The sequence below is a fragment of the Mustela putorius genome, unplaced genomic scaffold, assembly GCF_011764305.1.
Source record: "Mustela putorius furo isolate JIRA1106 unplaced genomic scaffold, ASM1176430v1.1 tig00000835_pilon_pilon_pilon, whole genome shotgun sequence".
Classification (NCBI taxonomy): Eukaryota; Metazoa; Chordata; class Mammalia; order Carnivora; family Mustelidae; genus Mustela; species Mustela putorius.
The window spans coordinates 1,668,422-1,689,264 of NW_025421492.1; the positions used below are offsets into that span (position 1 = coordinate 1,668,422).

The following is a 20,843-nucleotide window of genomic DNA, read 5'->3' on the forward strand; positions in this document are numbered from 1 at the left end:
TTAGAGGCTGACTCAGGGCCAAAAGAAAATCTGGTATACATCTGTCAATTAGAGTTTTATGTTAGCATCCTAAGCATTTGTGTTGACATTTTCCTGCTTACAGAAATATAACTTTCATACAAACAAGAAAGCAGTAACAGATCAGAATGTAGGATATTCCAAAGTAATCGTCATCATCATCAAGTAATGGTAACATTTATACATACACTTGCTGAACTCTGACTCTAATCCAGACTACTTTCCCTAGAGATTTATATCCATTAACTAACCAGACTTGAGGTGTCTGAGTGGCTCAGTTGATTGAGGTCTGACTCTTGGTTTCAGCTAAATTCATGGTCTCAGGGTCGTGAGCTTGAACGCTGTGTCAGGATCCCTGCTGGGTATGGAGCCTGCTTAAGATTCTCTCTATGGGGGCACCTGAGTGGCTCAGCTGTTAAGTGTCTGCCTTCAGCTCAGGCCATGATCCCAGAGTCCCAGGATCGAACCCCCCCATGAGGCTCCCTGTTCGGCAGGAACCCTGCTTCTCTACTCCCTCTCCCACTCCTTCTGCTTGTGTTCTCTCTCTCTCTTTTGCTATGTGTCTCTCTGTCAAATAAATAAAATCTTAAAAAAAAAAAACAAAAAAGATTCTCTCTGCCTCTCTCTCAGCACCTCCCCACCCCCACCTCCACTCCCGTTCATATGTGTACATTCTCTCTGGAAAAAAAAATAATAACTAATCAAACTTTATATAATCTCTAAAACAGCATAGAGCACGTGGTTTTGTTTTGTTTTGTTTTTTTAATTTATTTATTTCAGGGAGAATGAGTGAGAGAGAGCATGAGAGAGGAGAAGGTCAGAGGGAGAAGCAGACTCCTAAGGAGCTGGGAGCCCAATGCGGGACTCGATCCTGGAAGTCTGGGATCATGACCTGAGCCGAAGGCAGTCGCTCAACCAACTGAGCCACCCAGGTGCCCCAGAGCACATGGTTTTTAATTTAAATTTCCCTGCGTGATAGTTTCTAAAAAGTAATGAACACAAATAATCTTTAAAACAAAGTAAAATAAATAAATAAGCAAAATATATTTTAAAAAGTAAAACAAAGTAAAAATTATAATCTTCAGTGGAAAAAAAGAATCAGATGATAGTACCTTAAAAAGGCACTTGACCTAAAGGAAAAATAAAACCAAACTAGTCACTTATAACTGGTTAAATATGAACAGCTTACTCTTGGATTTTAGGTTCAGAATTTGTTTGCTTCAACAAATTATCACTCCCATGATACCAGGACAAGTTCCAAGCTATTCTCAGCATGTCTGAGACTGGCTTCAAGGCCAAACAGTCAGCAGATAATGGCACAACCATGGAGTAAGGACTCACAGCGTGGTGGCCAACTACACGCACTGGCAGATGATACCTAAAGAGAATATATACAAATAATTATGAACTTTGAAATTCTTAAACCCTACTACAAACAGATGAGCTATTATAAATGAGTGCTAGTTCTCATGATAATGCAGAGATCACTCTCATAGCTCCTATTCTGAACAGTTATCAAACTGTACATCGTATTTCCCTTATTTTTTTGCCATCCTCTAAACTCCCCAAAATGCTTTTTAAATTCTTGCTCGAAGACTTCCTTATTCTGTGCTGTACTGGAGTTGTTAGCAGAGATGACTAATGCCTCCTCAGGGCAAGGCCTATAGCTACAGTGAGCCACATATAAAGGGTTTCAGCTAGAACATGAGTGCCTACTTATTGCCAAACACTGCATATTACCCACCATTCATTCAGTTACATGCATGGCACTGATACCCATTTTACAGATGATCAAAATGAGTACTAAAGAGACTAAATGAATTGCCTTATGTTCACAGGAATCAGTGAGTGACCAAATCACAACCTAATATTTTTACTTGGACACAGCTGCATCATCAATAAACTCGGCTACTACGTGTTACCAAGAAGACCCAGAAATATTTTTAGATTCAAGAACAGATACAATAGCAACAGCTCTTAAATCAGTCCAAGTTAATTTAACAGTGTTTAACAGGACAGTAATGTCCAGCATGTTCAAATGTTAAAAAGTCATTTTGCTAAAAAATTATATCCCAAACCACTAATTCACATATTAGTGACTAGTATTAGATAAACACAACTGGGTAAGACTTCTCAGAGGAACTTTACAGTGCTTTTTCATTTAAAGTGTCTCAATAAATAAGCTAAAGGAGGGTACTACATATAAATCAGGCTGAACAGTTTGATAGTTTTAAAAATTTAAAAATTGAAATATTCCACAAAAGTAACCAAGAATCCTTAGATAGAGGGCTAAAACTAGGTGTCAGATAGGGAAATAAAAGGTGATTCTTGGACATTTCTTTGTGCTAGAAAACAAGAAAATACTAATAGACTCAGGGGGCCTTGACAAAAGGGACACAGAGCCCACTTGAAAGGACTTGCACTGAATAAGAAAAGGCATGGCAACTGATCAACGGGGAATTCTTTAGTAAGTTGGAAAATGAACTGCAAATTAATCCAAGAACAAGAAGGAAGAAAGGAAAGAAAAGTGCAGGGTAATACATCACAACAGGTTTGCAAAACTACTATATATCCGCCAGACAGACAATTTTTAAAATGACAACATTACTCTGAGTAAAGGAATAACAAAACCCTTGGTTCTTCTCTATGGACAAATTTTATCTTGAGCTAATTCTGGCCCTTTGCCCCAGGATGACCAAACAGATAAGGAATTTCAACATGTTACTAAGCTGTGGTTTGTGCTTACAGCAAAAATGACACTTACATCTGGGCTGGGAGGTGTAGGAATAAACCGTAAATCCATGAAGGGAAGCCAGAGCTCTGAGCAACCCTGAGTGCTGTGGCTCTTACAAGTCACCTGTTTTGTGGGGTCCTGGAAATTATGCTTATGGCACACTTAACTAAAGAAGTTATTTCCTACTAGCACATGGGTCTTCTAAACCAAGAGAGCTTCCAGCATCCACACATGTAATCTCATTCTAAGCAAGGCATATTATAGTCATGTGAGTTTGATTACTTAGCCAAATCAAAAGACCATGAAGAGTGGGTGATGTCTACAAACAAGGAATTTCACTCTGAAAAATATATTTAAAAGGAACTCTTACACACTACACTGGGAAACATATACATGCTTACAGGAGCGGATATAGGAACAGAAGCCCAGAATCAACCCAAATACCTTCTGACTGGAGAATGAATAAACTGTGGTAAATAAATTCAACAACAGAATATTATACAGTAATGACAAGGATTACAGTATGTATAATAAGTCCTGCCAAATTATGGAATGTTATTTTAAATTAATTATAATTTTATTAAGACATAATTTACTTATCTTTAAATACATAGATTTCCAATTTAGATATAGCCTGATGAATTTTTATATTTGTATTCATTTGCATGACCACCATTGAGAACAAAATATAGAACATCTCCAACCCTTCGGAAAGTTTTGCTGTTCCCTCTCCCCTTGCTCTCCTCTAGGAGGTAATTATTATTTTGGATACAACTGGAGAAAATGGATTATGTTACAGAATGATTTTTAATTTTCTTAGATGTGATCATGCATGGCACAGTGGTTATATAGGAGAGTGTCCTTAATTTAAGGAGGTATACACTGGAATAATTAGGAGACAAGTGAAATTATGTCTGAAACTTATTTTCAAATGCATCAGAGAAAAATTACATAAAATAAACAAATAAATAAATACATTGAGAGAGAAAAAGAAACTAAGTCCATGCGTTAACAACTGCTGAATCAAGGCTGGAGAGTAAGCACACATTCACTGTATAGTTCTTTCATCTTTTCTGTACACCTGAACTACATCAGATGGAAAGATGGGGATGGGGCCATGCATTTACTGAACTCTCCGAAGCAGCATGGTGAGAAAACATTAAAACACTACAAGTCATATGATTTAATATGTCAGATAAACCTTCCTGAAACAGGTTCTCTTCAAAAAAAGTCAAATGTCAAAACAGTAAATCATTTACCTTCTAAAAACTGAGACAGGCAAACTGAAGACCGATGGTGAAGGTTTCGTGGAAGGATTAATAGACCTATTTCATTAAAAACACACACACACAAGGAAAGAAACAAATGAGTAAACCATGGTTTTATCCAACAAATACGATTTGCTCCTTGACTGAATCACCAAACAAGAGCTGCAATTGGCTCTATCATTTGAAGAACACTTTCCTACTACCTAGATTTGCTTCTAGAGAGTAAATTAGTGCTTAGGAGTACATATAATAAATTACTCATATAATGTGGGCACTGTACTAGCAGGTGAATCTGTGTCCCACTCCCACTGGATCCTGCTCAATCAGGGTCCGTGTTAATCAGATACTCAGCTGCCTTCAGCTCAGGTCATGATCCCAGAGTCCTGGGATCAAGTCTCACACTGGGCTCCCTGCTTCTCCTCTGCCTCCCCGTCCCTCGCTTGTGCTCTCTCTCTGTCTCTCTCTCTCCGACAAATAAATTAAAAAAAAAAAAAAAAAAAGTTCATGGAACTTTCCGAGCCAATACACTTTTTGACTTTTTGATACTGTTTACTCAAACCAAAATGGAAAGTATAAGCTTTGTAATTCAGAAATTTCCATGCATTGCTATAAGATTGCATCAGAAACCTTAAATAAGAGTAAAGGAGTTTTACAATTCTTATAGCTCACCACATATCCATTCTTGATACTTCGTCAAATAACAGAAGACAAAATAATGCTCCGACTTCAGTCACAACAGCACAATTTTCACGAAATATCAACGAAACTAAGAAATAAAAAGAAGCAAAACTTCATGAAATATTTTTACCTCTAGAAAAATGGACTTCAAATTTAAAATATCTTAGCTCCAAGGGAAGAGAGGTCATTCTCAGAGAACTGCAACACGAGCACAGACACACTGACACACGTGGGTCATCAGGAAGGCTTGCTAAAACCCAGCTTCTGCTTGAGCAGCTCTGGGCTGGAGCCTGTGAATCCCGCATGCTGCTGGCTCAGGAAACCCACCTGCAGATCCACTCACTAGATACTGTGTACTTTCAGTTCTTTTTTTTTTTTTTTAAAGATTTTATTTTATTTATTTGACAAAGAGAGATCACAAGTATGCAGAGAGGCAAGCAGAGAGAGAGGAGGAAGCAGGCTCCCCTCTGAGCAGAGAGCCTGATGCGGGGCTCGATCCCAGGACCCTGGGATCATGACCTGAGCTGAAGGCAGAGGCCTTAACCCACTGAGCCACCCAGGTTCCCCTATACTTTCAGTTCTTAAAGAAGCAAAGCAATGTAGCTTCTAGGGAGATCTGCCAAGTCCTTTACCTCCAGCTAAAGTTTGCTCATTCAAAGATCTACTTATTTGATCACTTCTGCCCATTCCTACAAACATATAGTCATGGAACTTGGGTTGGCCTTCAGAACACACTGTTTGTGTTGGTGGCATTTTAATTCGTGTCTCTTGCTTATTACAAGATAATGGAAAAGGAAACTGCTCTGCACTAATAAGATCCAAAGTTAGCACCATTATGTCCTACTAGTGAAGTGGCCTGGTCAAATACTATAGCATTAATAAGCCTTAGTTCCCACCTCTGTACCATTCCCTATGCTACAACTTCTCAGTGCTTGACAACTATGAAATTCTAATCAAATAGGTATGCTGGTGGTACCAAGCACATGGGAATAATAACATGATACAGAGTTAGCAAATCAAGGAAAGTAGCAACAAGAAATTAATTTCAAAGGAGATACTTTTCCTGACTTAAGGATAGTATCAGCATGTGAATAACATGGTTAAAAACATCAATGAGCTAAAAAGAAACAGAAATACATGTAAGAATTTAATTTATGATAAAGTAGACTTCACATCAGTGGGAACAGGATGAGCTAAGAAATTACTGCAATATAACTGCCTACAATATTAAAAAAAAAAAAAAAAAAAGATCTAGATCCCTACCTTACACTATTTACCAAAACCAGTTCTACATAAAGATCTAAATTTTTTTTAAACAACACTATAAACATGTTAAGAGAAAGAACAGAAGCCCATTTAGAATCCCCAATTCAGGGACACCTGGATGGCTCAGGTGGTTAAGTGTCTGCCTTCGGCTCACATCATGACCCCAGGATCCTGGGATCAAGTCCCACATTGGGCTCCTCGCTCTGCAGGAGCCAGCTTCTCCCTCTGCCTGCCACTCCCCCTGCTTGTACTCTCGTTCCCTCTCTCCCACATTCTCTCTCTGGCAAATAAATAAATAAAAAGGACTTTATTTAAAAAAAAAAAAAAAAAAAAAAGAATCCTGAATTCAGAATTAGAAAGGCCCTCCTTTTAGGGCATGATGAAAAGCTCAGCTGCCGTAACAGAAAAGCTTTATAAACTTCCATAAAATAGTTAAGGCTAAAGATGTAATAATAAATACATTAAAAAGGATACAAAGGTTGGAAGAAAATCTTAACATAAAATCAGGCATAAGGCTTATATTTATGTTATATAAAAATTCTGTAAGTCACTAAAAAGAAATTAAATGCAACAGAAAAATAGGCAATTCATAGAATAAGAACCTGAGTATGATAAATACATGAAAAGATAATCACCTGCACTAAAACTGTTTTAAAAATAGAAAATAAAACAATAGTAAGATATTATTTTCACCAATAACATTAAAGAACTGTTTTAAAAGAGACATATTCGGTTTTAGCAAGGTTATGAAGAAAATAAGCACTTTAAAATACCACTGGTGGGAATGATGTGAAGGGAAACCAAACCTTATCCTGTGAAATCTATTTGACCCAGCAATTCTGATTACAGCGTACACACAAATGATCATAAAACATGATTATCATAGCTAAATATCTGAGAGAGGGGCGCCTGGGTTAAAGCCGCTGCCTTCAGCCCAGGTCATGATCCCAGGGTCCTGGGATAGAGCCCCGCACCGGGCTCTCTGCTCAGTGCAGAGCCTGCTTCTCTCTCTCTCTCTCTCTCTGCCTGCCTCTCTGCCTACTTGTGTTCTCTGTCAAATAAATAAATAAAATCTTTAAAAAAAAAAAATCTGAGAGAAGGGGTGCTTGAGTGGCTCAGTGGGTTAAGCCTCTGCCTTTGGCTCAGTCATAATCTCATAATCTCAGGGTCCTGGGATCGAGCCCCACATCAGACTCTCTGCTCAGTGGGGAACCTGTTTCCCCCTCTCTCTCTGCCTGCCTCTCTGTCTACTTGTGATCTCTCTGTCAAATAAATAAATAAAATCTTCTAAGAAAAAATCTGAGAGAAATATAAATATGACAAACAGAAATTCTGAAACATTATGCAGTGATTTTTTGATTTTGTGTTTTTTAATAAGGCAGACTCACATGTAATAACATGGGAAGATATTCAAAATACATTTTCAGTTGAAAAAAGGCAACACAATACTTAAGTATATAGCATAAAAAAATATAACATGGCTATAAAGAAAAGATCATCCAAATGACATATGCCAAACAATACCTAGCACATTCTTCTTTGGGGAAACTGAGAAAGGAAAGAAAAGTTTAAAAACTTCTAGCATTTTACTTCTATCATTCCATACTGTTCAAATCTTTACAGTAAGAATATAGAAGTTCTGCAATTATTTAAAACAAAAACGAACAGACTAAAGTAAGGAAGTTTAGGTTTTCTTGCCTCCACCATTATCTGGTTATGAACTTGGCCAAGTCAATAAATCTCTCTAGATCTCAATTTCCTCACTGCAAGATAGTGTAATAAATGATTAAGTTCTCACCATGCAATTCTGTCAGGGGTAGGATTCTGTCATTACATAAAATTTATAATTAAAAGCAGTGTGTCTGATAGATTATTTAATTGTTATTCCCCTTCAACCTATCCACCATGCTGTGGATAGAGTAATCTTTCTAAAACACATACCCTTCAGTTGAATAATCTTAAACGGCTTCTCCGTGCTGTCTCCCGTGACCTACCAGGCCCCATCTGAACTGCCCTCCATGCCTCATCTCCTCGTCTTCCCCTTACCCCAGAAGCCCCCAAAATCCAGTCATCCCTGACCAACCACCATTTCAAACACACGTTCTCTCTCACACTTAACTGTGGCTCCCTCTATCTGAAATCAACCCTCTCTAACTGAACTATTCATTTCTGAAATTCCAGCTTGGGTCCACATTTCCTGGAAGCATTCTCTGATGTTTTCCCACCACCTAATCTACATTTCCCTCTGGCACCAGGAAATCCACTATTATAGGTATTTTTATGCTTCACTGTGTATTTGTCAAAGTCCCCAACTATACTGTAAGTAAGCTTCAAGGAGGTCATTTACCAAGCTCATCAATATATCCCAGAGCCTAGTGCTGTACCTAGCACATAGCATGTACTCAATAAATATTTGCTGAGGAATTGAGTTTCCTGGTAGAGAACTTGATTAAAAAACTTATTTTGCCATGGCGCCTGGGTGGCTCAGTCACTTAAACATCCAACTCTTGATTTCAGCTCAGATCATGATCTCAGGGTTGTGGGATGGAGCCCTGAGTGGGGCTCTGTGCTCAGTAGGGAAATTGCTTGAAATGCTCTCTCTCTCTCCTTCTTCCTCTGCCCCTCCCCCACTCTGCTCACACATGTGTGCTCTCTCTCTCAAAAATAAATAAATCTTTAAAAAAAACTTTGTCCTGGGGCACCTTCGGCTCAGGTCATGATCTCAGGGTCCTGGGATCGAGTCCCGCATGGGTCTCTCTGCTCAGCAGGGAGCCTGCTTCCCTCTCTCTCTCTCTGCCTGCCTCTCTGTCTACTTGTGATCTCTCTCTGTCAAATAAATAAATAAAATCTTTAAATAAATAAATAAATAAATAAATAAATAACTTTGTCCTGAAACTAAATCCATAATAAGAGGTGCTGTAATTCATTTTCAGATTCACTGAAATAGTTCTCACAAACATCAACGAAATAGAAAAATTGTTAATACTGAAAGGGTACAGATGAGGCTGACTTAGAAAGTGCCGAATCTAGTAAGGGCTCATGAATGCTTAAATAATTTGAATCAAAATTATAAATAATTTAAATCATAATTATAAAAATAAGAATTTGTAAAAATTTAAAAAGAAAACAAAGAAAAGGTAAACTAGGGATGAAATTCTACTGAGTGAGATTATCAGCAAGATAATTAATAGGATTAAAGAAAACTCAAGATCCACAACCACTACTCTTCCAGATCTGTTAAAAATTGTAAAATTTCATGCACTACTCAAAGCAGGAGCCTGGACACAGAGTCTGTTTAGAACTTCACCTGGTTCGGACCTTTACCAATACTTATATTCGATGCTTCTATTAAATAAACTGTGTACTCTTCACTTGGCAAGCAGATGGCATTAGAAGAAACAAAAATGCTAAAATAAAATGACTATATTCTAATGTATATCCTAATAATATTTGTAACATAAATATCACTTATGATAATTAACAAGGTTAAGCATATTGAGACATTTGATCGAGATGCGTCTTGCAGATTTATTTAAAGGCAGTGGCTAAACTTCTCAGAAAAAAATAGCACAAAATGTTACCAAGCTTTCTACCAAGAACAGTCAGAAGGAAGAAAAAGAGAACAAAACTACATGGAATTTTTCTACCTAAATACAACCAAACTGAAATGGGTTAAGAAAAAAAGAATCACTCTTTGAAATAAACTAGCGCTCAGAGTCCTTCGGGATGACCTAGCTCCCCGCCCACACACACTGGGTGTACACTCCCACTGTCAGTTTAATAACACAACCAGATACCACGCCACAGGTCAGTATGTAAAGGCACAAGCAGACTAAGACTGTGGCCATGGATAAGGGACAGAAGGCATAATGACAGCAGCGGCAGCTTGCACTCTTTATAGATAACAGGTAATTGAGCACCAAATGAAAGTCACCTCAATGTGCAAAAAACAACCAGAGGCTTCAGCCTTTCTCAGCTCTGAGGCCTCCTCAGTAACAGGATTACAAGGAAATTTCACAAAAGAAACATTTTCCATTGCAACGGATATTCTTAGCAGCATATCCACTAAAAAACGTTGTTATTCTATTAGTGAAACAGAAAGTAAATGTGACCTACAGTTAAAGCATAAACACTTAAAGCTTAAGACTGATCTCATTATTAGCAGAATTTATTTTATTCACCTCTGAATAGCAGGATCAAAAGAGAAGACTGCTGGGAGAGGGCCATGCGCATGACTGGGTCGGCACAAAGAACTTTCCTCAAGAGCGTGAGGCACGGCTGAATTAAACATTCTATGACCTGGCCAGGAGGGAAAACACAGTTATGCTACTATCACCAATTCTAAAGCGAGATAAAATATATTATAATATTAACTTATTCGAAATTGTATGCTTTTTCATCAAGACTGTATAAAACAAAATTCAAATAAATATTAAAATTATTCTCCAATGAAATAAGCTTTGTTTATACTTCTGCTTATACATCCTGAAAAATTTAACATTAGTTTTCCTTTAGAGAGACCTCACTCTTAGAAATAAAAAAATAAACAAGATACTTAGTGTTAATCGGGACTTAATCTCCAAGTACTTACCCAAATTCAGCTGAATTTAATTTCAGATCTGATTAATAAAAATACCAACCCATAAAAATAATGTCTAGATACACTGTTAGTCTTACCTCACCATCCTGACCTACACATTCATTTAAATACTCAATTATCTTGTCAACTAAGTGTAACTTTTTCACCACAGCATGCATTTTAATATCTGTAGACAAAAAAAAAAAAAAAAAGAAGTCGCTAAGAGTTAAAGAATATTTTTTGTAGTTTTAAAATACAGAGCAGGTATCCACAACTCAAACTGTTAAAAACAGTTACACCCCGTGTTGAAATTAGAGGAGGAAACTTGGAAACTTTACATTTTTACTTTACACACGGCTGAACTATTTGAAAACTTTTAAGTAACAAGCAAATCGTACTCATTTCTACAATGTAAAATTCAAAAGCTATTAAAAAAGAATAGTTAAATCAAATAGTTCAGACCCTGAAAACTACTACAATTTTAAGTATACAAATGAATTCTTTTATTGGTACATGACAAGTTAATTTCTTTATATTGTTTCATTGACAATTCTTCTCTTTTCCAAATCCATCACCTCAAGATGTTTAGAATTATCTAAAAGTAATGTTAATAACTTGCAACACGGTCATTTTTCTATTAATAAAAACTCAGATTTCAGGGTTGTCTGGCTGGTTCAGCCACTAGAGCATGTGACTCTTGATCTCAGGGTCATAAGTTTGAGCCCCACACTGGGCACTGAGCTTACTAAATAAGTAAATAAAATAAATAAAATTTAGATTTCTAACCTCAAAACTCTCAATGGCAAATATAACGGGTAAGGAACTATAACATACTCCATGAATTTCTGAAAAATATGACCTTTTTAAGTAAGCATATGTACATGACTGTGTGTTTATGTGTATGTGGGGGGTGTGTGTGTATGTGTGTGTGTGTGTGTATTCACTGCTCTGGACTGTTTATGTTCCGCCAAAATTCATTTGCTGAAACCTAATCTCCAGTGAGATGATACGAGGAGGCGGGGCCTTTTGGAGGTGATTAGGTCAGGACAGTGGAGCCCTGAAGCATGGGATTACTGTCCTCGTAAAAGAAGCCTCTTCTCCCTATGAGGACACAGGGCAAAGTTGGCTGTCTGTGAACCAAGCAGCTGGCTCTCCCCAGACACTGAATCTGCGGCCACCTTGATCTTGGACTCCCAACCCCCAGAACGGTGAGAAATAAATCTCCATTTTTCATAAGGTACCCAGTCTGTGGTATTCTATTAGTGCAGCCCAAATATAGTAAGACATACATGCACGTGCACACACACACACACGTGTGCACACACAGATACTGGAGATATTACTAGCAACAAAATGTCTAGTTGCTTATAGATTAGTTGTAAGTATTCAAATTCTCACAGACAAATTTTCTTAATTTATTCTCCTATAACTCTCACTGAGAATATACATGTATACAATGAGAATTGGGTAAGACTGATAATTCACAAACCTGTACCCTTGAGACAATACATTATACGTTAATTAAAAAAAAAATACAAATACTGATATTGAATTTGAATCTATGACTAGAAATACCTTTGGCTGCCACTTAAAAATAAAAGTTTCCACTACCTGCCAATACAGTGTACACCAAAATTATAAGCTTTATTTTTGTAATTAACAATACTGGAAGAATCCTCTCTAAAAGAGTTTTAAGATTTTCTTAGCCAAGACTGTCTACATTTTCAAGAGCCTTATTTTCTACAGTCTGTACCATTATTAAAGCCACAAATACGTTAGATATGCTTTTTCAAATCACTCTTCTCACGCCAGTTTCCACTAATGTCAGGGCAGGAACATTAAGTACATCCCATGTTCCAGGATAGAATCTTTTTATGTAAGTGCAAAATTATCATTTCTCCCAAATATTAAAAATAAATTACACGCATCACATATAAGGAAAAATAGAAAACCCAAAGAATGGAAGCCTGTAGAATAACAACACTGCAAATAAAGTTACCAATATATTTTACTAGTTGTTTTTTTTTTTAAATAAACCTTTAAAGAAAATACAAAGTTACAGTGCACTGTTTTTATTTTATCTACCCACAAAGTACTGTCTGATTGATTTCTTTACCCAAGCTGGAACGAACTGAAAATATCGTGTACTACGTATTGAGAAGGGAATACCCAGTTCACTATTAGAATTAAATCACTACTTTAGAAGGAAGATAATTCTATCAAATGACATTCTACAGGTTAAATTATGGTAATCTCGACTGGGGTCAGCATACATTTTCTGAAAAGAACTAGACAGAAAATATGGTAGATTTTGCTGGTCACAAATCATCTTTGTTACATATTCTCTATGTTTCTTTTTTTTAATAACTATTTAAAAATGTTAAAACCAGGGCACCTGGGTGGCTCAGTCAGTTAAGTGTCTGCCTTTGGCTTGGGTCATGATCCAGGGGTCCTGGGAACCAGCCCATGTCAAGATCCCTGCTCAACAGGGAGTCTGTTTCTCCCTCTCCCTCTGCCCCTCCCCCTGCTTGTGCTCTCACTGTCTCTCAAATAAATAAAATCTTTTTTTAAAAATTTAAATAAATAAAAATGTTAAAAACCATTCTTAAGGACTACTAAACAAACAAACAAAAAAACAAAAAACAAAAAACGGGCTGTAGCCAGTATCTGGCCCCCAAAACTGCAGTTTGCAACTCCTGATACTACTGCACACAGCTATCTAAAATCCAATTACCAGCAGTACAGCAATCATTTTTCTTAAAAGACATTACCTTGCATAATCACAGCTAACTGTTCTGCGGCTGACTTTCTCAAAACAAGATCGATATCATCTGAGGTAAAGATTTCATATACCTTTTCAACAGTCTCCAACTGAAAAACAGAAAGAAAAAAAAAAAGAAATTGCTTTCATCTACTTCCAATTGTTCAATAAAATTTTATAATTCATACCATAAGAACAAAAGCTCCAAAGTCCACTTACTTACATATATTTACATGTAAATTTTCAGCAATGATGTGCTAGGTCAGGGAAAACTTAGGATCTAAAACAAAGAGCCATCATGTCAAATATGCCTTTCTTTTTAAGGTATATTTTTGCCAGGAAGTCATTCATAACCCATCAGCACCTTAAGAACGTCACAGAAAACATCCAAGCTGCATAACATCTCTACAGGTAGTTACCGAAGAATAGCAACCCCAGACATGTGACTCCAGATTTCTCCACGGCTCCCAGAAGCCACCAGCCAAAATCCCCTGGCCCTCTGCCGTTCTTCCCTCTTCAGAGGCCAGGCAGCACATGCTAGGACTTGCTGCCTGGCACTCCGATAGAGCCACTCCCAACACCAGTCCCTGTCACTTCATACCAGGACAGGTCTGAGGTAGCAAACCCAACAGTGAAGGGGAACAGGAAAAGGACAAAGACAACACCCCTTTTCCCCACCTATCTTTTGGCCCTAACATGGACTCACAAAGACAGTGCCGGAAGCCCTACTCCCCACGTTCCTCCACATCACACCCAAGCCACAGGAGCAACTACCAGCGGGCAGTACTCAGGAAGCCCCCAGCAGGACGTGACATATAGTCAGGGGAAGGTTCTCCGATCCTCCTGCTGGGGCTGTCACGTGGCCCTGAACACTTAGGTTAGAAAAACATTTAGAAAATCCATGAATTATCTGGGGCTATACAATACCACCGCAGGCTTTGGGGGTTGGTCTAAACTTCAATTAAAACTGATAGACTATACCCTGGAAGTCACGAGAGAAGCTATAAAGCGTAGAAATGAATCAATGAAGATAACGGATAGCTTTCTTTATCGGATCCTCCGTTGGTCCTGGATGATTTGGGTACAGTCCTGACTAAAGATAGGGAAATGGATGATATGCCTCTGGAGGTATATAAGGAGCCAAAGATTTAGAAAAGAGATTACTGACAAAATCCCAGAACCACTGTAACATTTAAGAGAAATCGCCTTTCCACCTGTATTATTTTTTGCCTCTCATAATAAAGAAGCTAATAACTTTAATCATAGGAACTTTTTCCTTCTTCTTTATAGGCTATTTCCAACATAAGAACAAGAAGAATTTCCAAGAGTTTTTATGTCAGTATATTTGTTTTAAGAGTCACCACTAGAGACTATGGACTCTGAAAATCTGAGGGGTTTGAAGGGGCAGGGAGTGGAAGGTTGGGGGAACCAGGTGGTGGGTATTGGAGAGGGCACAGATTGCATGGAGCACTGGGTGTGGTGCAAAAACAACAAATACTGTTACGCTGAAAATAAATTTAAAAAAAATTTTTTAAAAAGTGAAAAAAAAAAAAAAGAGCCACCACGGAATTTCTTTCCACTACATTAACCTTATCTTGTATTTAAGATGCTATTCAAATTAATCTGCATTTCCAGTGTATATATTAAATGAAAGGGACATAATGCCTGGCATGCAGTGGGCACCCAAGAAATATTTATTCAATAAATAAATCTATCCAGAAGCCAGACAAAGCCAGAACACAATTTCAAACAAGCCATGAATAAACACTTCCTTTCCTCTCAGATGCGTACACAAACTGAAGAATGTAACATTAAACATGTGATACACAAATGCATCAAGTAACCAGGAAATAATAAACCTGACAGTTATAGTCACCTTAATAACCAGTTCTCTTCTGTCATCCAATTTGAGTTCAATAGGCTTTTTCACGATAAATAAATTAGTAACTCTGGAGAGAACTCTGGCATCTATTGAAGGCCGCTTTGTGTCAGCCCCTTCTTCCCTTGTGAGATGACACGCTAAAAGCTTTAATGCTAGTGAGCGGACCCTAAAGAAACAAAGTGTTTCAGTCAACATTTTGTAATACACAATGTCTATATTTTAAATGTCTATAATCACAAGGCATTACTGTATATCAACACGATAATTTACCATGTTTATACTGACATTACTAACAAAGGTACTTTGTTTTTCTACTAAAATAGTATATACTCACAATTACTCTTCAGAAATAAAGAATAATCAAGTTACAAATGAAGAGACAGACTCACTGAGACGATCAACTTCATAGTCCATGTTCAATATCACAGTCAACAGCAATAAATTAATAAAACCTGCAAATCACATCCATAATTTCTGACTCGAAGCCTAGCAATCTAGCTAAAAATCAAAAATTACCAGACTCATGAACAGAGTACAAACATTAGATCAAACCTCCAAGAGAATAATCATATTAATAACTAAAATGTAATGTCACAACAATGTGTGAAAATGTTCTTATATTAGGGGTCAAACAAATTCTTCTCAAAAAAAAAATGCAAATTCTTGTGACTCCCATCAAAATCCCATTTTATCTGGAATGGATTAGGATTAAAGTCAGTTGAATAGGAGGTGAGAAATTTCAAGAAAAGATTAAATGTTGGGGCTCCTGGGTGGCTCAGTGGGTTATAGCCTCTGCCTTCAGCTCAGGTCATGATCCCAGGGTCCGGTCCTGGGATCGAGCACTGCATCAGGCTCAGGCTCCCTGCTCCACAGGAAGCCTGCTTCTCCCTCTCCCACTCCCCCTGCTTGTGTTCTCTCTCTCACTGTATTTCTCTCTGTCAAATAAATAAATAAAGCCTTAAAAAAACAAAAAGATTAAATGTTGCATGCCATTAGACGATGAAATGGAAAAATGAAAACCATTAAGTGGACAAAGGGCATGGAGTCGGGAGACGGTGAGACAACCAGATATCTACTGCTACTCTGACAGGTTCTTGAATGACATAAAAACTGGGAAAATTCTAAGTGATAACCCAAGTTCCAGGTTTTAAGTATCATTTATGAGACGACAGTTAAAACCTGCTATCTCCCACCCCCTACTCAACTCTCTAGGAAACTTTACTCTGTAGAGTCTTCCCTACCACAGCCAAGGCTGGGTCACCTTGCTGTGTGTGGTCCTGTCACCCTGAAGTCCGAGTAGCATAATGCCAATCTCGCTTTATTACAATCAATAATAAAGTATAACCAGTAACATTTCTCCTCCCAATTACAAGCCCAATTCCATACAGCCAGTGCTGTGTCCACACCAAGTGCTGTTAATTTCCCACAGCCTCCCGTGGCTCGTAAGGCACACAGTTGACATCCAATAAGGACTTTCCAAATCTGAGAGAAATTTACAGTGATTTTATTAACAGATGTCCTCTTCAGAGTACTGATATTTACTCCAAGATGGTGTGAAAAGTCAGACAAACGTCCTTCCTCTACCATTTGCTGTGAGAATAGCTAGACACCTACAGAAAACTTTACTTTGCTCCTTTCATTTCAAGCCAGGGCCGTCTATATTAAACTCTGGGGCTGTGAGCCCCCGGCAAAAAGGCCAGAGTGGAGTATGTAAAGCGTGTACTCATGCGTCTCGTCTAGGAGAGAAATTCAGCACGTTTAGGTTTAGTGTGGGGCAACAGAGTCCACTCATTCTCACCACTTATTTCCTTCAACATGTTGTGTTTTGAGCACATTTGCGTCCAAGGTGTCTACAGAGGCACTCTGCGAAGTTCTAATGACAAAAAGATCGGCAACGGACACGGTTCTTGACTACACAGAGTTTACGGTCTGGTGGGATAGGGCACAATGACTCCGACGAGAACGAGTATGTGATTCAAACTGTTCCGAGTTCGTTGTGAGAAAATGACCTTACTGGAAAGGTGCTTGGCCTCGCCCTGGGCTCCTGGGAGGTGATCTCTAAGTCTTGAAAGGGCCTACCTGATGAGTATGTCTTTGTTCACCTGGAGACTGTGGCCCCCCAAAGGTGAACAGAAAATAAGCTTCTACTGTGTTACATCACCAAATCTGGGGGTGAAGAATACTAGCCGGGCTCGTTAGTACAGACACTGCCCCGTCGTGTGGAGGCCACTCCCGAGCGGCAGACACTGTAACTCCACCTGCCCCTGCGTCCTGCATCGCTGCACCTGCTGGGAAACCTCACTCTCAGTGCCGCTATCGTAGTCTCTTCTCTTGACCTTCCTCCCTCCGTTCACTCAGTGTTTTAGATATGTCTATCTACTTCCTTATGGCTCAGCCTGATCGTGTGTTTATAAATAAGCCGCTGTATTATCCTGAGGTAAGGTTTGATTAAAGCAAAGTTATCCACTGTCGAAAAGGACGCCTGCTCCTCCCCGCCCCTGCAACCGCCTCCTGCCCGTCATCACTGCTCATCCATCGCGACTAAGCTTGCTCTCTTCTCAGTGAGGGAAAAAATGACCACTGTTCCCTAAAGCGAACAACAGACAAGATCCATGTCGCCCTGACAGAGAGGGAGAGAGGCAATACATTTTTCTTCTTTTCTTTTAGTTTAAATGACACTTAAACTAATAGTGGCAAAAAGAACGCTTTTCTAGTTTCCCAAGTAGGAGGACAAACTAAGCAAGAGAAAATGCTGCTCACTCCGGTATGTGGTCAACCGGGCCGTTACAGTTTTACGAACACTTACTAACTTTCAGAACAAATGTTCAGAAGAGGAGGCTACCGATTTCTAAAGAAAGAAGACACCATCTACCCATCCCGGTGGCTTTGTAACGAGCCCGCAGTGCCAGCGAGCAGCACAGGAGAAGGCACGCTGACCTGGCCACCAAGGAAGGCGGCAGGAAGGCACCAAACGTCCATCCCCGTGTCTGTTCCGATTCACACACGGGTTTCCTCTCTCTGCCTTACAATGGAGAGTCACTTTCCTCTACCCCCTCCGGTTCTACTGTACTTGGAAATGATGGAATTCCTCCGCTTTCTGAGAATGCGCCCAGGAATCCTGCCCACCTGGCAGATCCCGCTCTACTTACGAGGGCTTTCTGACGAGCAGGAGCCGCAGCAGGGACTTCAGTCGGGTGGTACAGGGGAGAGCCCCTTCGCCCGCCTCAGGACTCCCTTTGCTCAGGAGGAGAATGGAGTTACCCAAAGGATCTTCTGTGTCAGCATAGCCCTAACAGATTCCGGAAAAAGAGAAATTACTCTTTGTTTGATACATATTGCTGAACTTTTTAACTTCAAAGTAAGAATTGTTTTAGCCTGTCGAGCAAATCCTAAAATTTCTTTCAGTTCGGATGAATAGTCACTTGTCAAAATAACCTATGTCAGGTAAGAAGCCTATATAAAAAGTTTTATTAAAAAAATAACACAGGGTGGGGGGTGCACCTGGGTAGCTCAGTCCTTAAGCGGCTGCCTTTGGCTCAGGTCATGATCCCAGGGTCCTGGGATCGAGCCCCAGAGTCGGGCTCCTGGCTCTGCGAAAAGCCTGCTTCTCCCTCTCCCACGGCCCCTGCTTGTGTTCCCACTCTCGCTGTCTCTCTGTCAAATAAATAAAATCTTTAACAAATAATAATAATAATAATATTGAACAACTTCAGGAAAATATGCCAACTCTCTTGATGCTTGCTGATTTTCCTATTTTCCAAGATTCTGGCAGTGGCCCCTCCCCTAGATGAGGTGCTTCCCAGATCTTTAGACCTGTGCCCACAGGAAAGAGGTGGAAGCAGGGGACTGGCCTGAATGCCCCTCACTCCTCCGCAGCGCCCAGAATCACTGCTGGAGAAGCCTGCTTCCCAGAACCTGTGAATCAAAGTAGCACTCCGATCGCCTACATACATGGATGCAATTCACAGGCAAGTTTAGTTACGTAACATCTGCTTTAAAAGCACCGTTGGCTTTGCCTAAAAGCCTTTACAGAGGCTGAGTTTATTTTTCACAGTCAGTGCCAAATCCCTGCACCCCGCTCCTTAACCTCCCACCCAGATCCATAAAGTGCACACAGACAAATTAGCTCTCCTGATCGAACCTTCTGCAGCAGCAAGACAGCCACCCACTCCCCGCCCCCTGCTCCACAGAGCCTACACGGCGTCTCATTTCTCTCTCGCATGACAGCTCTGCCGTCTGCACGTGTTTCAACCCGTCACGCTCGCCCAAGATAAATGGGATGGCAGACGGGCCTGGCCCAGAGTACCTGCAGCACTGGAATGACAGGGCAGAGAGACTCAATGAACTTGTTCCAGGTCACCGCTGTCATCATCAGTCGTCCCTGCAGCAGATACAGCAGGATGGCCCTGGCGGCAGCGTTCACCTGCAACAACACGGATCGCAGAATCCGACAGTGAGGCCCTGCTCAAGCCCCCTGCGTGCCTGTAACACTGCGTCAGCGCGGGACACGCACCGGACGACCATCTCTTCCCTCAAGTGCTCGTGTTCTGTAGCTTCATCTCACCTTCTCTTCTCAGCTAGTCTCCCTCCCTAAGGATTTCCTTTGTTTTTAACCTTAAAGGCATATTTTTGCATTAAATAAAAATTCCCCTGAAATAACCTGCTGGCTATAATACTGTACAGCGCATATCTCACATGGAAAACGTAAGAGCGCATCCGAATTCTTCAAGAACAAGTATGTGCTCATATCTTGACTCTCGCATTTTCCTTCACATTTCTCCTTATGTAAATAAAATCTCAAGCGAACCCATGAATCAAAAGCAAGTCTCTTTTCAACTTCCCATCATACTATCTAATTATATTAGAATAGGATCTTGATTTAACTGAGTATCTAATAAATACACTGGTCTTTCGCATTTACTCTTAAGCCATACCTCATTTTTGGGCTCTTGAATGCCAAATGCAGAGATTTCATACAAAACTTTCGGGTGAAGTAGAAAATGAATTCCATTACAAAGTGAAGACACAGGTTTAGTGACATTATGGACACCTAAACATTCCTGTAAAATAGGTTTTAAAAATTAGTGATGCTAATTGTTCCAAAGAATTCCTCTTTCTTCCGTTTACAATTTAATTCTAATTTAACTTTTCACTTCACTAAAACTTTTAACTGATGGAGGATGAAAAAAATTTCTCTTGCCTTTTGAGTCTACATGAGGTATGTGTTAAGTTACTTTCTGCCAACAAGCAGAGTTTTGATAAATTAAATAACCAAACTTCTGAAACAATCATAATCTCTTGAGGTTGTTCATAATGATAAACATTTTTAAAAAACACAATAAACTTATCTTAGGGTTTTCGCACTTTGCTTACTGAAGTTTGAGAAAGAAAAACAAAATTCAAATAAAAATGGACCTGAAGTTTTGCAGGAAGGGGAGGACAACATATGTGTAGGACACTGATCATCAATGCAGCCATGCACCTAAATACAACAAGCACTACCTCCGCACCATCTCTCCAAATCACCACAAATTCTTTTCTCAATTTGAGCTAGAGGACAGTATTCTCTTAGAGACTGCTTAACAAGGGGACAAAAGCTACCTGTAATAGTAACAGAACTTAAAACACAATACAAAATCAACAATGACTCTCAGAAA

At 39.3% G+C, this 20,843-nt stretch overlaps 1 protein-coding gene across 5 annotated transcripts in view; it reads right to left on the bottom strand.

The window, feature by feature from the left end:
• Positions 1-20,843, bottom strand: part of RTTN (rotatin) — a 154,435-nt gene that overhangs the window by 94,016 nt on the left and 39,576 nt on the right. For all 5 annotated transcript variants that reach the window (XM_013052790.2, XM_004745627.3, XM_045085211.1 and 2 more), the window contains 10 exons: positions 20,121-20,246; positions 19,493-19,609; positions 18,336-18,475; positions 15,181-15,352; positions 13,315-13,414; positions 10,642-10,730; positions 10,146-10,263; positions 4,690-4,786; positions 4,012-4,077; positions 1,208-1,396 (listed from right to left, as the gene is read on the bottom strand). In XM_013052790.2, coding sequence (XP_012908244.1) covers positions 1,208-1,396; positions 4,012-4,077; positions 4,690-4,786; positions 10,146-10,263; positions 10,642-10,730; positions 13,315-13,414; positions 15,181-15,352; positions 18,336-18,475; positions 19,493-19,609; positions 20,121-20,246 — 1,214 coding nt within the window. The remainder of the gene's footprint in view (positions 1-1,207; positions 1,397-4,011; positions 4,078-4,689; positions 4,787-10,145; positions 10,264-10,641; positions 10,731-13,314; positions 13,415-15,180; positions 15,353-18,335; positions 18,476-19,492; positions 19,610-20,120; positions 20,247-20,843) is intronic.